The 18,140-nt window shown below is 36.8% G+C and overlaps 4 protein-coding genes across 4 annotated transcripts; 3 read left to right on the plus strand and 1 right to left on the minus strand.

Moving 5' to 3' along the window:
- The first annotated feature begins 1,058 nt into the window (after positions 1 to 1,058).
- Positions 1,059 to 4,185, plus strand: LOC117619138 (protein NRT1/ PTR FAMILY 5.1). The gene is made up of 4 exons (XM_034349006.1): positions 1,059 to 1,259; positions 1,367 to 1,584; positions 2,021 to 2,577; positions 3,191 to 4,185. The coding sequence occupies exons 1-4, from the start codon at positions 1,154 to 1,156 to the stop codon at positions 4,077 to 4,079; spliced, it is 1,770 nt and encodes a 589-aa protein (XP_034204897.1). The 5' UTR covers positions 1,059 to 1,153; the 3' UTR covers positions 4,080 to 4,185.
- Positions 4,186 to 6,206: 2,021 nt separating this feature from the next.
- Positions 6,207 to 8,110, plus strand: LOC117619139 (peroxidase P7-like). Its single transcript, XM_034349007.1, has 4 exons — positions 6,207 to 6,482; positions 6,749 to 6,940; positions 7,042 to 7,207; positions 7,525 to 8,110. The coding sequence occupies exons 1-4, from the start codon at positions 6,273 to 6,275 to the stop codon at positions 7,914 to 7,916; spliced, it is 960 nt and encodes a 319-aa protein (XP_034204898.1). The 5' UTR covers positions 6,207 to 6,272; the 3' UTR covers positions 7,917 to 8,110.
- A 412-nt stretch (positions 8,111 to 8,522) lies between these two features.
- On the plus strand, positions 8,523 to 9,837 carry LOC117618403 (peroxidase P7-like). The gene is made up of 4 exons (XM_034347977.1): positions 8,523 to 8,744; positions 8,854 to 9,045; positions 9,121 to 9,286; positions 9,437 to 9,837. The coding sequence occupies exons 1-4, from the start codon at positions 8,523 to 8,525 to the stop codon at positions 9,835 to 9,837; spliced, it is 981 nt and encodes a 326-aa protein (XP_034203868.1).
- Positions 9,838 to 14,128: 4,291 nt separating this feature from the next.
- On the minus strand, positions 14,129 to 15,681 carry LOC117617526 (LOB domain-containing protein 15). Its single transcript, XM_034346933.1, has 3 exons — positions 15,298 to 15,681; positions 14,858 to 15,113; positions 14,129 to 14,647 (listed from the first exon to the last, which is right to left on the minus strand). Exons 1-3 carry the CDS (start codon positions 15,309 to 15,311, stop codon positions 14,246 to 14,248), a joined length of 672 nt encoding a protein of 223 aa, XP_034202824.1. The 5' UTR covers positions 15,312 to 15,681; the 3' UTR covers positions 14,129 to 14,245.
- Between the last annotated feature and the right edge of the window lie 2,459 nt (positions 15,682 to 18,140).

An 18,140-nucleotide genomic window follows, 5' to 3' on the forward strand; every position in this document is an offset into this window, starting at 1 on the left:
TCCTGACACTTTTGACCTAGGACACGTGTCATGCTCTCGACCAGCTCCTACAGTCCCACATCGGAAATATAAACATAATGCACGCCTCCCAAGGCCTATATAAGGAGACCTCTATTCCCAAAAGAGGGAGAGAACAATCAACGGTACGCTATCGCTTGATCTGTAATCTGACATTTACTAAATCCGTACTTACTTAAGCATCGGAGAGCCTTCGGCCGGTACCGCACCGGTACCCCAAGGTCTTACCGAACTTTCCGTTTTTGCAGGAACTTGATCTTCCGAAGACTAACTCCCTTCCGAAGACACAATATCACTAAGTTGGGCGAACCACGTGTCGAACCACTTTTTCCCATCAACAACTTTAATCTAAGGTGTACTCTTACCATCCTTCCCAAAAAATTGACACATGTCCATAAGTTTAAAAAAAAAGAAAAAAAGATGCCACTCCTCCTTTATAACCCTACGAAAAACAAATCAAATACTAAGAGGCTTTAATCTTGTGATTAATAGGAGGCTTTAATCCGAATTGAACCTAACTAAATCAAATAGTTTGATCACTTAACCCAACAAAAACTGATCGAACAAATAAAGAAAAGAAAAAATGGAAAACTTCCAGTCATCATGTATAAACTCACGAACTGTGCTACTATGGGACACCCAATGAAATATAGTATTTTCCATATAATTCGTTTATTTCTTAAATTTTTTAAAATTTTTGGAAACTTTGTTATTTTGTTATTTTAATTTCTTTGTTATTCCTAGAATTTCTATGAGTATTTAAACATACTTTACCCGTGACTAGAGTTATGTTTTGGTATTCCAATTTATCAAATAAACCTTGAAATTTCCTTATATCTTCCTAGTGAATTCTAGAGTTACATGTTCTAAGCTAACCATCACCCCAAGAGCCTCCCACTTGGCCTTGATGATTTGGCATGGCGTGGTCACAATACACCAGGGACGTCTTATCCAAGTAAGCAGAGCCCCAAACCCCCCCGCCCCATATATACACATCACATTCCGCACCGTTTTATACCTATAAATATAAGCTTCCTATTTCCACCTTCTTCACTGTCAGTAGTATCGTCCCCTCTCCTTAGTTACTAATTTCAGCTTCTTTCTTATATTTCTCATCAAACTGTGCGATTGATCCATGGAAGCCAAAGCTTCCTACACCCGGGACGGCACCGTAGATCTTCGGGGCCGCCCTGTGCTTGCCTCCAAGACTGGCAAATGGAAAGCTTGTGCTTTTCTTGTTGGTACGTAATATCACAAATTTTGACATGCTTTCTATATGCATATACACGATCAATTGTTAATTAATTTGTAAAGTTGAAGTTGTAATTTATTTAATTTAACTTTTCAGGGTACGAAGCATTTGAGAGGATGGCCTTCTATGGAATAGCTTCAAATTTGGTGAATTACTTGACCACTCAGCTTCATGAAGACACAGTTTCCTCTGTTAGAAATGTCAATAACTGGTCCGGTTCAGTATGGATGACACCAGTTCTGGGGGCTTACATAGCCGACTCTTACTTGGGTCGTTTCTGGACTTTCACCATCTCATCCCTCATTTACGTCACGGTAAATTCATATCAAAATTAATAATCTTTATTTCATTAATTAATTAATGCATGCATAGCTAATTTGAGTTACACTTGAAACTGTGCGAGTTATATACATATACTCTCATTTTCTCAAAGGCTAATGATTTGCATTAGGCCTAAGCATTTTATTATATGTGAAGATAATATTCTGGTTTATTAATGTTCCAATGTCGATGGAAAATGAACTTCAACTGTTAGATAAAGACATGAAATTATTTGTATTCATCAATAAAAAAACCAACCGGGGTCCCTACTGATCAATTGCTTAAACAAAGACAAAACCAACTTGTCAAATTGAATTGAAATGACTCAGCTTTTGTCCCCATTTCTTCCAATTTGTCCACTTCTGTTAATTTTCTTAATTTACAAGCAAGAATCAGAATTAATGAACAGAAGCATTTCAATCAATACAGGGAATGATGCTTCTGACCATGGCTGTTTCACTGAAAAGCTTCAAACCAAGCTGCAGCAATGGCATTTGCAACAAAGCCTCCTCTTCACAGATTGCGTTCTTCTACATTTCTCTCTACACCATAGCAATTGGGTCAGGGGGGACAAAACCCAATATCTCCACCTTTGGGGCAGACCAGTTTGATGATTTCGACCCTCAAGAGAAGAAGCTCAAGGCCTCATTTTTCAACTGGTGGATGTTCAGCTCTTTCTTGGGTGCTTTAGTTGCAACCCTAGGCCTTGTTTACATCCAAGAAAACTTGGGTTGGGGGTTAGGGTATGGCATCCCCACAGCTGGTCTTATACTGTCCTTGTTCATCTTCTACTTTGGAACCCCAATGTATAGGCACAAAGTTAGCAAGACCAAAAGCCCTGCAAGGGACTTGTTTCAAATCCCCATTGCTGCCTATAAAAATCGAAAGGCTCATCTCCCTAGCAACCCATCTGAGCTTCATGAATTTGAGCCACAGCATTACATTAATAGTGGAAAACGCCAGATGTACCACACTCCAATTTTCAGGTATGCTATAATTTAACTTAATTTTCTGCTTTATATTAAAAATTATAAAGTTATACTAATAGTTTGAGGAAAAAGATACCCTTCTTTTTCCATCTGGCATGGAATATTCTAAGGATATGGTCAATGAGATCAGGCCTTTATGGATTCTATGGTCCTTTGCCCCTTTAAAATTTAAAGCTCTAGCCTTGGTGGCAGAGCAAATGGTGGGGCGGGGACCTCCCATTATAATTTCATGTGCATATAACTAGGAAATCTACTACGCTAAGGCAGTGGTGGGCTTGCTTCTATGACTTTTTCTAGCCATTCCTTCTAATAAATTGTTCCCATGTGCACTATTCACACCACTCCCCTTGGTCCTTTCTCACAATCTTCCTTGAACGGTCACAATCTCTCTTAGCCAAGTTGTTTCTGGAAGAGTGGGTGTCACAATGGGATGGTATCATGCACTGGGTACCCACCATTGATTGTCTCAAATCCGGACAAATAAACATGAAACACGAACTCCACTACTCCGCTGGTTATCATTTCAATTTTCTTTTTGTCAAACAATGTGATATGATATGTTATGTTGTCATTAATGATGCGAATTCTTATTTGCCTCTTATTTGAATAGGTTCTTGGACAAGGCTGCGATAAAAGATGGCAACAACATGGATGCCTCATTGAGGCCTCCATGCACAGTGACACAAGTTGAAGGAACAAAGCTAGTTATTGGAATGGCCATGATATGGCTTGTCACTCTAATTCCTAGCACCATTTGGGCACAAATCAACACTTTGTTTGTCAAGCAAGGCACCACCCTAGACCGAAGCCTAGGCCAACAATTCCACATACCCGCAGCCTCCCTAGGGAGCTTTGTGACCCTCTCAATGCTTCTCTCCGTGCCTATGTACGACCGTTATTTTGTGCCCTTGGTACGTGCCAGAACCAAAAACCATAGAGGAATCACACTTCTCCAAAGACTTGGGATTGGATTTGTGGTCCAGGTTATAGCCATTGCAATTGCTTATGCTGTGGAAGTTAGGAGAATGCGTGTGATCAGAGTGCACCATCTTAATGGGCCTAAAGAAATTGTGCCCATGAGCATTTTTTGGTTGCTGCCCCAATATGTGCTGCTTGGGATAGCTGATGTGTTCAATGCAATTGGGTTGCTTGAGTTTTTCTATGATCAGTCTCCAGAGGACATGCAGAGTCTTGGGACAACTTTTTTCACAAGTGGGATTGGGGTTGGTAACTTTTTGAACAGCTTTCTTGTGACAATGGTGGATAAAATTACAGGGAGGAATGGAGGTAAAAGTTGGATCGGTAACAACTTGAATGACTGTCACTTGGATTATTACTATGGGTTTCTTTTGGTCATATCTGCTATAAACTTAGGGGCATTTTTGTGGGCTTCTTGCAAATATGTCTACAAAAGGGAATCTGTGGAAGTGAAGGAGGGTTGTGTTGATCTGGTGGAGGGCAAAGCAATTGCAACTTCTCCACTTGGACTACAAGTCTAAAATAATTTAGAAAGTTTGGTGTCTATTGACTACTTTGTAATGTGGATTATGACTGTTCACTTTTTTAGTTTGACAATATGCATGTTTTACTTTCAATCTAAGTTAATTTATATCACAAGTTTTGATTATGTGTATCTTTGATTTACACTTTTAGCTAGAAGAAAATCACACACCAAAGTCTTTGTAAGCTATGTAAGCTATGTATGATCGTACTTCAAATTACGATATGCCATTTGTACGAATTGAAAGTACAATTGCAGAAGAAGTCAAGGATCGCAAGAGTAATTAATTTGGTAACCTAATATGTTAGTGTGATTAATTAACAGATAAAACATTTGTTTTTCAGTGGTCGGTAGAAATAAAGTAGTTAAATAACTACTAAGCCACCAGTGGAGTTCCTCCATGCAGAGCTTAGTCTCCGACATGTTTTAAATCCTTGGAGAAAAACATGATCGACAGCCTAGTTTAGGTGAGAAAAACATATTTAATACAAGAGATCTGATTATTGATGATAATAAATAAATAAAAAAGAGGGAAATAGAGACTTACCAACATGATTTATACAAAAATAATTGGGCGGGTACCGAGTAATTTTAGGGATGATGAAGCATCAAAATGAGGTATTAGAAAGGCTCATGCGTGTAAATTAGTCAAACACTAATTAATTAATTAGTTACCATGTTGCAATCTATAGCAGCTACCAACTGTTTCTGTCGCGTACAAAGTCGAAAGTAGAAACACAGGAAAAGATCATCCATCCATTATGCTTTTGCTCAAAATTTCTCAAGTAGCTTACCTGCCAAAAGATGTAATTGGGCCCATATATTTATTCTGATTCTGACTCTTTAGAACAGCGAGAGTTGAATGTCAAATACTAATACATACTAGTCACAAGTAGTATTCTATTCCAACTTTTGACTGATACCATTATGACTCATTGGGAGGGAGTGGGACTTAAAAAATATGAAAACGCTAAGGTAAATACTTTTCTCCTTCCTTCTATATAAGTAAGAGCTCTTAATTTATGCTAATGGTAATATAACATGTGTGTACAAATTTTATTTTTCTGTATTTTTTATGAATTATTTTTATACGTGTAAAATTATTTTTACACGTGTGTTTAGTGGCAGAGCTAATAAAGGCTCGCAGTGGTCAAGTAACCCTTCTCATGTTTAGCATATTTTATCTTTTTACATGTTTGCATTTGATTTTTTATACAGTATTTTTGAAATTTGACCATTCTCCCCATCTTACCTTTTGAAAAAACTACAAAAATAGAATGTTAACTTACAGAAGATGAAAACTTTTGTATCGCAAATGCTACTTACCTTTTTTATTACTTCTTTATTTGTAATAACGTAATAATTATTAACCTAATTACCTAAAATTAAAAGCAGGACATGAACTTGCCCCGAAAAAAATCTCACAAGCGACAATTCAAATTGAAGATCGACAACCTATGCTCTGTTGTAAATATTTTGGAATGGTACATAAATTAATACAAAGGATTTTATTATTAGATTATTTTTATTTTTATTTTGTGTGTTAATCTTGTCATTTGAGGTTGACCTCTCTTGATAGATTTTTTTGATTCCGCCATGATGTGTCAAACTGTGATTTGCACAAATGAGAAGTATCTTCTTCTATGAAAGAAGGCAAACAGTATCCAAAAGTTAATTTTGAGAAATCAAAACATCAAAATAGTCAAGATATTTCTTTTATTTGATCGCAAAAAAAAACAAAAACAAAAACCTTTTTTCTTCTTTTTCTGGGGTAAGTGAAAGGTGTTTATACTTTATAATTGGAAAACACATAATTTCCTAGCAAGCTTTTGGCGTGCATGCATTATATACATATGTCAACTCAAGTGTGTGAACTCGCTGACTCGCCGATGGCCGCCCACTTATGCTAAAAGAAACGCGTTTCTGGCTAATTGGTCTTGTATATTTTCTAGAAATCATTTGCTTTGGTGTTATCATTTGCTACTTTAATTATGAACTTAGAATAATCAAAGCCATGCACAGAGATTTCTACGTGTTAGGTAACCTGTCGGCCCAAGTCACCTTGAGAAGACCCCCCACCTTGAGAAGAAGCGCTATATAAGTAGCACCATCTTTGGCCTCGTTTTCAACACAAGCTCTGGTTTAAGTTATCCACCATATACACACTATACATTATATTGAGCTAGCATCAATGGCTTCCTCTTCTTTCATGGCCATTTTGACCTTGGCTCTCCTTCTGCAAACGGCCACTTTAAGTGCTCAACTTTCAACAAATTTCTACTCTAGCTCTTGCCCGAGGGTCTTCTCCACTGTGAGATCCACAGTGCAATCCGCTATCCGAAACGAGGCCCGAATTGGGGCCTCCCTTCTCCGCCTCCACTTCCACGACTGTTTCGTTAATGTATGCTCCCAAAAAAAAAAAAAAAAAAGTTACATACCTAGGTTTCAAATTTGTAATTTATTTATGTATCAAACATGACATCACGAGCCAAAAGGTCAACAAAATTGTCTGCGTTATAAAGTACCTGCATGCATTACATATATGATGTCTTTGAAAATACAAGTTTGACACATTGGTTTCTACACGTACTCTAAGATGTCGTTGTCTAGGTTAACTAATTTCTCTCTTCATTGGGTTTAATTCCTTAATAAATTACCAATTTCCAGGGATGCGATGGCTCCTTGCTCCTCGACGACACGTCGAGCTTCACTGGAGAGAAAAATGCAGTTCCCAATCGGAATTCTGCACGGGGATTTGACGTGGTTGACAACATAAAGTCGGCAGTGGAGAACGTGTGCCCCGGTGTGGTGTCATGCGCTGATATATTGGCCATTGCTTCCAGAGACTCTGTTGCCATCGTAAGTTAAACTAATTTATTACCTACTCAATAATTCACGGTCCAATTAGTTAATTAACTTAATTAATTACGTTTTTGTTTTTGATGTGTGAATTAATGCAGCTTGGAGGACCAAGTTGGAACGTGAAAGTGGGAAGAAGAGACGCAAGAACTGCAAGCCAGGCCGCTGCTAATAACAGCATCCCCCCTCCAACCTCGAACCTAAACCAGCTGATCTCTAGATTCAATGCTCTTGGCCTTTCCACCAGGGACTTGGTTGCTTTATCTGGTGATTATATTTTTCTGATGCACACCCTAGACTTGTTTATGGACACCAATTAATTATTTTAAGGTTAAAAATTACTTTACGTCTCGATAGTTTGTCAAAGTTTCTATTTTTGTCTTATGCTTTTAATTATGTCAATTTAACCCATATAGTGTTATATCTTCGCAATTCAAGGATACGTCCAATTCCGTGATAGAATAAGAAAGTGGAGGGAAAAAATTGACAAAATTGAAATTACGAAGACAAAAAATAACTTTGTCTTTCTTTAATCAAGTGTTACAAGTTCTAACTATTTTATTTGGGCTTGTAAAATTTGTCAGGATCGCATACAATTGGGCAATCAAGGTGCATACAATTCAGGCCCCGCATATACAATGAGACCAATTTGGATAGCTCCTTCGCCCAAACAAGGCGATCAAACTGCCCAAGAGCCTCTGGCTCAGGGGACAACAACTTGGCCCCACTTGATCTTCAAACCCCTACTGCTTTTGACAACAACTACTTCAAGAACCTCATCCAGAACAAAGGCCTCCTCCATTCTGATCAGCAGTTGTTCAATGGTGGGTCCACTGATTCCATAGTGCGCACCTACAGCAACAGCTACAACACCTTCAGTTCTGACTTTGTGACCGCCATCATCAAGATGGGAGATATCAAACCTCTCACTGGATCCAATGGGGAGATTAGGAAGAATTGCAGGAAGCCCAATTAAGCTAGCACCACTTTGTTTTCTCACTGTGGTGCTTATAATAAATTGATTGGCTTTTTGTTTGAGTCTATGTTTTGGGTTTAATGGCCTTGAAGGATTTAGAATTTTGTTTGAAAGCTGTAACGTAATGTGTTATGTTGTGTTCATTCTGTTGAGATATATTAAATGGATAAATCTATGTTATTATTGTTTTTTTAGTACAACCGATAGTCTACTAATTAAGATTTGAATTAAACAGGGGAATTGAATGAATGGGTCTACTAACTAAGATTTGAATTAATTAATCAAACTTTGCATCAGATATGTATATCCGAGTCAAACTCTAGATGGGGAAGGTTTGTTATGTTCAAAGCCAACATGTGTGCAAAACTTGGGTACACTTGTTTGTGGACTGATGGAGTTACCGTTCTGTTTTGTAGGCACTTTCATCTGCTAAGTTGTAGGATTTGAGTTTGAGTTAGTCGATTCTTCTAAGTCTATAAGTGGCTACCCTAGCTAACCTGAATTTACCTTCTTTTTTTTCCTTTGAATTTAAAATTTTAATCAACATAGATTTTTTCTGTGTTTCCAAAAGCCTCTCTAATTAACCAAAACAAACAAATGAGATCAATGGCTTCCTCTTATGCCTCAACAGCCATTTTCTTGACCTTGGCTCTCCTAATTGTGCACATGGAAGCCAAGGCCATCGATGAAATGTCACCAAGTTTTTATGCCACTTCTTGTCCAAAACTCTTCCCCACTGTGAAACCCATAGTTGAATCCACCATTAAAAAGGAGGCTCGAATGGGAGCCTCTCTCCTCCGCCTCTTCTACCATGACTGTTTTGTTAACGTAAATTCACCTTCTCCTTCATCTTTATGCATGCAACTTAGAAATTTGTCATTTGTGACATGGTTTTTTTGTTAATTTGGGTGGTCTTAGAAATATTATGGGTGTGCAGGGATGTGATGCGTCGTTGCTGCTGGATGATGCACCAAACTTCATTGGAGAGAAAAATATACCTCCCAATAAGAATTCTACGAGGGGGTATGAAGTGATTGATGAAATCAAGTCTGCGGTGGAGAAAATGTGCCCTGGCATCGTCTCATGTGCTGATATTATTGCCATTGTTGCCAGAGACTCTGTTTCCATTGTAAGTTAATTAATCACTTGCTTACTACTTGATTAATTCCATAATCAACTTCATAATTCACACCTAATGATGCAGCTTGGAGGACCAAGTTGGGGTGTTCAATTGGGAAGGAGAGACGCTAGGGCTACAAACGCGATCGTTACTAATATCAGCTTACCCCTTCCGAAAGCCAATTTAAAGGAGCTCGTCCTTAGATTCCGTGGTATTGCGCTTAAAAGGAGAGACTTGGTTGCTTTAGTAGGTATTACTAGCATGTTACGTTTTTAAGTTATCAATACTGGGACTCTTATTCGAATGCCGTAATAAATTAACATTTTATCTCATGTCTACTAATCCATTATATTAATATGTGGTTTTTTTGTTGTTGGTAAAATTAATATTTACCTGCCAGGAGCTCATACACTTGGAGAAGCACAATGTCACTCCTTCAGAGAGCGCATATACAATGAGAGCAACATGAACAAAGAGCTTGCCCAGAAAAGGAGATTAAAATGCCCAAGATCCAAAGGCTCAGGTGACGCCAACTTGGCTCCAATTGATGCTCAAACCCCATTAGTGTTTGACAACAGCTACTACAAAAACCTTGTCCAGAATAAAGGGCTCCTCCACTCTGATCAGCAGCTCTTCAGTGGAGGCAAAACTGATCCCATAGTGCGCACCTACAGTGAAGACCAAGAAGCCTTCTTTAACGACTTTGCGTCTGCCATGATCAAGATGGGAAGCGTCAACCCCCTCATTGGTCCAGCTGGCGAGATCAGGTTGAATTGCAGGAGGATTAATCCAATAATTTAATTAATTATTTCATGGTTTCTCTTAGAAGGTGTCATATATCAGAGTTTTGTTCTTGTTTGAAACCAGGGATGTGTATTTGTCTTAGTTGGGTGCCTTTCAGGGTGTATAAAGAGTTTCTTTTGGGCCTTGCCATTTAGGATACTAGATTTGGGCCTAGCTCGATCGAGGCCTGTCCTAATAGATTGTGCTAACAATAAAATCCATCAATGATTAACTTGTTAACACGTGATTACTGCTCGAATTTATTAATTAATCGTTTCGGTGGTCAACATTCTAGTTGAGTTGACGGGGAATTCATTGACGATAGCACTTGAATTCACCAATTTTGCTAATTAAGCAATTTCTAGCCAACATACGAATCTGCTAAAAAGGCATAAACATTACCATTAACAACATTACCATTATAAACGTTGGTACCATTGTTGAATATGTAAAGCATGTCAAGAAAAAGATTCCTGGTTCTCTTTTTCAATTTACTTATAGGAAAGTAAATGGAGTTGAATACTGACTTTCTCGTTTCGATCTGTATAATGCAGACAACTTTATTTGGTTTGAGGTGCCCCCTAATCTTATTAAGGACGCTCTATTATGTGATTTGTTTAGTGAACGAGGTTCTCTCTATAAAAATAAAATAGAATAAATAAAAACAACACATAATTAATTTGTTTAGAAGCCAGTGAATTATGGCCCATTTGGTGTTCTACTCGTATCTAATTTTATAAACTCAAAAACATATTTTAAGTCCAAATCTCAAAATATCCATTTGGTCGACTCAATTTTTAAAACTAAAAAACAACCCCACTATTGAAGATAAAAAAGTGAGATTCTCTCTCTCCTCCCTCTCCCTCATCTTTCTCTCTCCTCCCTCTCCTGTCTCTTTCCCTCTCTCCTCCCTCTCTCCTTTGCCATTTCTTATTTTCAATATGGGAATTAGGGTTTTTGATTTTCTGATTTTAATTTCAATTGTTTTAAGATCTTAAAAATAGTTTGGAGTGCAATGCCAAACAAATTTTTAGATCTTAAAATCAGTATTTTAAAACTCATGATTAAAATAAATAAAAAAATCATGATTTTTGAGTAGAATACCAAACGGACCCTTAATAATTTTCTAAATTTAATCTCACATTCTCTTGTGTAAAATAATAATAATAATAATAATAATAAAAATAATAAAAATAATAATAATAAAGCTCAATTGAGAAAACTTTACTGTGGTTTTGGTTAAACAATTACACACATATGGTGGGTTAGACCAATTAGCTCTTAAATTAAACAATTCAAGAAAAATAAAATGGTTAAACAATCTCGGGAAGAATTTAGTTCTGCATCACATGAAAGCTATTATATATGTTAATCTATTCTCATTGTTGACATCCTTATGATTATATAAGCTAAAGTTGTCAACCCACATAAATGCCATGGCAGTCAAAAAAATCATATATATTCCTCAACTTCCCAGAGTCGTCATGTGTGCACTCTTGTTTAAAATTCAGTGTACAAGTTGTCTATTCCAGGCCCTAATTAATTTGCCACTAGGGTTCTTAAGTTTGTGATCTTTCTTTCTTCCTATCACTATAATTTAAACATTTGTACGAAATATTCCTGCATGGCATTGGCAGCTAGCTAGCATTTGGTTTAGTTTCATCCTCGAGATTTGAGAGCATACATGTGCTAGAGAGAGAAACATTGGTCAAATATATATGATTTCTGAATTTATGTTTTGATCAGGAACTTGTTTATATTTGTTAACATAAGCCATAATCATCTTCTAATTCTTCGTAAGGTCAATTAACTCTGACTTTAAGACCCGATTAGTGACTTCAGATATGGTCTCTAACTGAGCTTGCTAGTCTAAATCAAACCACTTGCAAGTTCCAAAAAGGTGAATTTATCTTCATTAGGAGAGCTAGCTCTACCTAGATTTGTATTAAGATTAAAATTGCACCGACTCTTATAAATATCTCTTCAAACGAAGCACATCCAGGTTTTCTTTCTCATTCGTACTTGAATCTCAAGGCTGCTAATCAATATCAAATAAGGAGATACCCCAAATTTTTTTTAAGCGAAAGGTTTTTTATTGATAAACAAACACAAGTACAAGCAAAGATGTGATGAATATGAATAAATCTTATCTCGTGATCAAACGCAACAACATGTTGAATTAATCTGGAATGAATCAAGCACAACCCAAAAATGACTAAAATCCCCGATTCAGCAACCATAACCATATGTATTCAAGCCTGCAATATAAATTCGCCGCGCAACAACATAGGTTATCTTGAACACCAATATTTCCTCATTTGCCTATTTCCTTTAGGGGAAGAAATTAGGTAGCAAAATTCCGTTTAATTAGTTGTTTAAAAAATTAACCAAATGGAGGCTTATGTTAGAATGTACGCAATTAATCAAGCATATCAATCAATTATCAGTTAATGGTGCCTCAAAATGTTTAAAAGGGTGTCGAGTGAGATCTAAGCAGGCAAGAATATATATGCATGCATATTCATCAGTACATGCATACTAGACCTTGGGAAACCTCTATACACACATGCATATTGATAGATTCAAGAAACTCAAAACAAAAATAAACTCAAACAACCCTAATTATATGTGCTAACCTTCTGATCCATTGGAGCTTTAGTTCCATATCAAATTATTAATTAATCTCCCTTTGGTTTCAAAGCTGTATACACACACCATCTTGCTGTATAAAGAAGGGCATGTAGATGATCGCATTTCTTTGAACAGTTTTCAATATAGAAATCAAAGGGGGTTGTACGAAGACAAGATAAGATGCCACTATTTTAAGCAACCCATGACATAAGACCAAATTCCATCACATCTTGGTTCTAGAGACTTGAATGAGGCTGACGAAATTCAGTAAAGCTATATATATATATATATATATATATATATATATATATATATATAATTGAAAGGTAGTAAACAAGGATCGAAATTCTCCATTTGGTTTTCTTGGTTATGTTATTCATGAGGTTCCTTCTTTCCCGAATTCCACTTGGGTTGAAATCCACACGCCAAGAAAACCAAACTGCTTTGAGAAACTAATCTAGCAGCTGGCAGGACCATTGACCATCCAACAAATAAATACAGATACATCTACTTCACAAAATATATGCTGTAACTTCACTAAATAGCAACATATATATATGTATGTGCATTGTCTGATTATACTGATCATTATTGCATTTTACAAAACTGCCCTTTATCCCAATTTCACAATCAAGTTATCCCCAAAACTTTGTAACATTTCGTATAGACAGGCCGAATTCGACTAAATCTACTAACTTAACATATAGGACGTAATTTATGTATAACGAAGAACCATTGAATTATTTTCTAGCTACCCATAGCCACTGTTTTTGTGTTGAGAGTATAATCCCATGTTGGAAATAGAAGACTTGCCTTAATGGTTTAATAAACCATTTTGGACCTCTCCGCTCATTACCAAATCTTTTTGAGTTGGATGTTTAAATTCTAAAATTAATAAACTTAGTTATCTAATAATATTTTTTAGATTCTTATATCATATATATGCTTGGTCAGGGTTACCAACTTGTTCCTTAAAATATTAGTCCTACTAAGGAAGTAACCTTAATTTATCCAGAATCACTCTGCAAAGTATTTATTGTGCACAGATTAGAGATAAAGTAGAATAATCGATATCATTACAAGGGTTATCCCACATTAATACAACATACAGGCCTCCGTAGAACTCAAATACTAAATGCTGATGAAGATCACAACACTTCACAAGCCTTTGTCTCCTCCCCCAACTTCAATATACTAATTTCTCCAAATTAAGAATAATTCATGATCCTATATTGGCAGAGACTAACATGTGCAATTGTCTATGTAGTCTATAGACAAACTAGATCACAGCACGCGAAAATGACACCATGATTAAGCCCAATCCCAACCAAACCTAACATCACCACCACAGACCTCTCAGCCGCAGATATTTATATATATTTTTTCCCCTAATGTAAGCCGGTATTAGGGTTTCAGTAAAAATTTGTTCTTTTGTCGAATTCAGAAGTGGCGGAAGAAGAAATGATAACATGTTTAGTTTTGGTGGCTATATATGGTTGCCGTTCAATAACTATAACTAGGAGGAAGTAGAAGAAAAGTGGTGGAAATTAAAGTTAATATGTGGCATGAAGAAAGGAACATAACAACCAACAATATCTAGAGACAAAATAGGGACCTAAATTGGATTAAGACAGTAACTAAGAAACTAAAAAAAACCCCAAGCAGCCAATATATAATATAAATTATATAATTCTCTCTTTATCATCATTTTATTCCACTTGAAGAATCATCATAATAAGAAAATTAAATGGGATCGATCTCTCTTGATTTCATGAGTCTAATAATAATTAAGATTTTAACCAAAGAAGGAAACATTTTCACTTGAAAGGGTGCTATAGTCCGCGGTGCTTGGTTGATTAGTGTACATAGAAGAAGAGGAGGAGGTAGGAGGTAGAGGTGGAGGCGGAGGTGGCGGGGGAGGCGGCTGTGGGGTCTGCGGCAGGGAAGCAATCGAAACAGCCCCCGAAGTAGAGAACAAAGCCATATGATGAGGATTAGAAGGAAGGAGATTCGCTTCCCTATATTTGTATTTAAGTATCTCACCCCTAACTGCATTGAGCTCAGCTTGTAAAGATTGAACCTGTTGTTGCAAAGCTGAAATCGCACCCATGCATCCATAAACTGGATCTCTTAGCCTCACATTTGCTTCATAAACAAGACTATTTGCAGCATCTGCTCGTTGACTCTCCGGCACCTCCTGAATTAATTAATTACATCAAACACACACGCAAACAAACAAAAATCAGAAATAATTAATGTAATTAAGAATAAATAAACTTGAACGGCAGCAAAGTATCTACACTGCAGTGTTTGTATCGGTACCAAATATTCTTTCCCCAAAATTGAATGTAAATGATCAATGCATAATGACGATTTGAACAATTAGGGTTTATGATAAGTTACTTACCATGAGCATCTTGGAGACGTTGCTGGCACCAAAGACCTTGTGGACGGAGGCGAACTTTTGGGGTTCGTGGGGAGAGAAGTAAGGAGAAAAGGGGCATTCCTGAGCACATCTTCGTCTGAGGAGCTTACAGGCAGCACAAGGGGTGATGGTGTTCAGGGTTCCGGGAGGGCCCAACATGTGTCTTCTTCCCATTCGATGATGAGAAGAAGCATCAGTTTCTCTCTTAATCGTCTTGCCTATCTCATCAGATATCTCCCTACAATTAAGTAGAGAAGCAGAGAAAATGCATAAGCAAAATTGCCATGGCCCACTTATAAATAAGACATAAAAAAGGTTGTAATTAATTAGATTGAAAAGTAAATTTAATTAATTAAGGTTCCTATTGATGATGCAATTTTAGGAGAGAGAACAAAAACAAAAGAGAGAGCGAGAGAGGTTACCTTTCTCTGGACATTCAGGCATGCTCTCTGGGGAGAGGATAGGGTGCTGCCAAAGGAGAAAGAGAGAAAGGATTTGAAGGAAAGGAAGGAAAGTACAATAAGAGGGTAGAAATACAAATTAATAATGAGGGTACTTCAAAGGCAAGGTACACTAGAAAAGTGGTCCATATTGTTTGTAAAAGAAATTAAGAGACAGAAGGGGTTGGAGTGTTAGAGAGTACAACTACTGAGACTGAAATTGTAAGAGGGGAAGCAGAGAAGCTGGTAATGATGCTTTTGTTTGTTGGTGATGAAATGATGGGTTTGGTTGGATTGGATCGATCTCTTTGGTTGATGTACGAGGATCTCAGGAATTATGGTTCTTCAGAGATCAAACAGCAGAGCACTCTCATCTGCTGAGTCTGAGATTATAAAAAAAAAAAAAAAAAGGCATCAATGGAGAGAGAAGAGAGATTGGGAGCGGGAGAGAGAGAGAAGCATATAAATGCCAGCTCTCTGACTGCTTGCTCTCTCTCTCTCTCTCTCTCTTTGCTCACGTGTGAGTCCTTAAATGTGTTTTGACTTTTTGAATCAACCATTTGATTTCATAGACTGCATGTGGCTTTTGCTTCATTAATTCTCAGGACAGACCTAACTTTCTTTTTCCTCTCCTGGTTTTTTTTTTTTCTCTCTTTGACATTTGAATACAGATCATTATAGCAATGTACTTTTCCTAATAATCTAAGATAAACTATTAAGAAGAATGCTAAGATAAATTTTTTTGTTGGTGGTCACTTGCTCAGTAATAGAATATTTCACAACTACGATAAGAATTTAACTCTCACTCTCTCTTTTTGAATAAAACAACGCCTCATAAATATGACACGCTAGAAGTAAGCATTAATCATTGTTGAAAAAATAAATGAAAAAGTGATCATATATAATTAAATTGTAATAAGCATGTTAGTTTCTTGTCAAATCCAAGAACCCACCTTGCCCATATCTGGGATCCAGCTCCGAAAACGAAATTTTATATCAGCATCATCACCGTATGAAAACCGCAATTTGTGCTTGAAGGGCTATAAGACCAATTTGAGACCCATATGATTTTAGTCAGAAGTATAATTTGTCAAACATGGATGAATATTTTCCCTCTTTTACCACTGTTGTACGCATATGGATTATAGCAAATTCAAACCAACAATGATGAAACTAGCTGGCCAGTCATCTGTATTCTCATTCGAATAAAAGTTAATTATAATATATTCCTTGTCTAATTTAGTCAGCCATACTTGCAAGCAAAAAGAAAACGCCCACACACGCACACACGCACACACAACAACAACAACAACAACAACAACAACAACAACAAAAGAAAATGAGACAATCCAATCTTGATTGATGGGACAAACCAAGTTGCTTGTGATTAATTGTTCTTTTTTCAGTCATCATCTCAGACTCCGCTAATAATTCCTAAAGATGGGTTGTAGATATCATGGGCATGGCAACAAGTCATCGGCGTTTGGTTTGGCAACTGTTAGCAGAAGTGTACACCTCCCACTTCAACAAGCAGCTCACTGCTCTGTAAAATTACTCAACACATCAGATCAGTGATGATGTCCATAGAAAAAGACTAGGCACCCTTCAATAGATAAGTTATTTTGCCGACGGATATTTACAGAGACAGATACATATTTTCTGGACAGCTTACCTACATTTTCATATATATATGGGAAGATTGCGATTCATCTAACCTAGCTAGCTGTTTATTTCAACCATCCAAATCCTGCATTGCCCATAATTTGAACCAGTGCTGTCAACAGCTTCAATGATTTAATGTACTTTTTTTGTTAATCAGATGGCTGATAATTTAATTAATTAATGATTAACTTAAGAAGAAACCCAATGCCTTAATTTCGAGATGCGTACCATAACAACATGGCACACGCATGCTTGACACTATAGAAATTAGGTTCTCGATCGACTGACTATCTGATATATCCCTAATTATACGAAAACTGCATGTAACTACAACAGTGGTGCAATCTACTTCAAATCAAACACATAAGCTAAGTTTCCAAATGACCTAATTACTAAGCCAATTAAGGCGTAATTCTGAGTTGTGATTTTGAGGAGGGTTATGTCAAAAGTGGGTGGTGAAAGGGAGGGAAAAGGAAGAGAAGAATAAATTTGAAGACAAAGGAATTAATAGGGGGATTAAATCCCTAATTATTTTATATGTACATTTATATACATATATATATATATATATTGCTTAGATTGTAAGGAATATGGCACCATCTTACTCTTGTTTGACCCGTATTTTATGGCTGACAAGTCGCCCCGATGTTCTCTCATCCCCAACCTACTTTCTCACCCTTTCACTCTTTCACTCTTATCTCTCTGCACCAAAACCCAGAACTTAATTACCCACTTCCTCCAGTTTCAACACCCAATAGCTTACCAAGTTACCATAGATTTATATATGCCATGGTGTCATTGATCTGAAAACCTATGGCTACCACACATTTGCATTTTCATTTTCAACTCTTTATACCGAACAAACATTCGTTTCAAATCTCTAAATTATATATATAAGGTCAACCTATTATAAGTTGTGTGCATGAACTTTGGTTTTGGTTGTAAAATGTAGCTATCAAGTTTATGACAACCTGAGACTTCTCCCACTAGCCAAAAAGAAAAAAAACCTGTGACTTGTACGCCTCCAGCTCCTTCGAATCCTTATTCCCTACTTATATCTAATCTACTTGTTTTTCTTTTACTTGGGAAATTCGTTTGTTATATCTAAACTTCTCTCGTCAATGCTGGACTTTATTTTTTGAACCAACATTGATCCCCTTTTC

This window comes from Prunus dulcis, chromosome 2 (genome assembly GCF_902201215.1).
Source record: "Prunus dulcis chromosome 2, ALMONDv2, whole genome shotgun sequence".
NCBI classification, from domain to species: domain Eukaryota; kingdom Viridiplantae; phylum Streptophyta; class Magnoliopsida; order Rosales; family Rosaceae; genus Prunus; species Prunus dulcis.

Excerpts from the sequence above, each read along its gene's own strand:
- LOC117619139 (XM_034349007.1), top strand. The coding sequence starts at position 6,273 with ATGGCTTCCTCTTCTTTCATGGCCATTTTGACCTTGGCTCTCCTTCTG. Across the intron at positions 6,483-6,748 it reads TCCACGACTGTTTCGTTAAT|GGATGCGATGGCTCCTTGCT; the intron begins GTATGCTCCCAA and ends ACCAATTTCCAG. Across the intron at positions 7,208-7,524 it reads GGACTTGGTTGCTTTATCTG|GATCGCATACAATTGGGCAA; the intron begins GTGATTATATTT and ends AAAATTTGTCAG.
- LOC117619138 (XM_034349006.1), top strand. The coding sequence starts at position 1,154 with ATGGAAGCCAAAGCTTCCTACACCCGGGACGGCACCGTAGATCTTCGG. Across the intron at positions 1,585-2,020 it reads CATCCCTCATTTACGTCACG|GGAATGATGCTTCTGACCAT; the intron begins GTAAATTCATAT and ends CAATCAATACAG. Across the intron at positions 2,578-3,190 it reads TACCACACTCCAATTTTCAG|GTTCTTGGACAAGGCTGCGA; the intron begins GTATGCTATAAT and ends TTATTTGAATAG.
- LOC117617526 (XM_034346933.1), bottom strand. Across the intron at positions 14,648-14,857 it reads ACGTCTCCAAGATGCTCATG|GAGGTGCCGGAGAGTCAACG; the intron begins GTAAGTAACTTA and ends TAATTAATTCAG.
- LOC117618403 (XM_034347977.1), top strand. The coding sequence starts at position 8,523 with ATGGCTTCCTCTTATGCCTCAACAGCCATTTTCTTGACCTTGGCTCTC. Across the intron at positions 8,745-8,853 it reads ACCATGACTGTTTTGTTAAC|GGATGTGATGCGTCGTTGCT; the intron begins GTAAATTCACCT and ends ATGGGTGTGCAG. Across the intron at positions 9,046-9,120 it reads CCAGAGACTCTGTTTCCATT|CTTGGAGGACCAAGTTGGGG; the intron begins GTAAGTTAATTA and ends CTAATGATGCAG.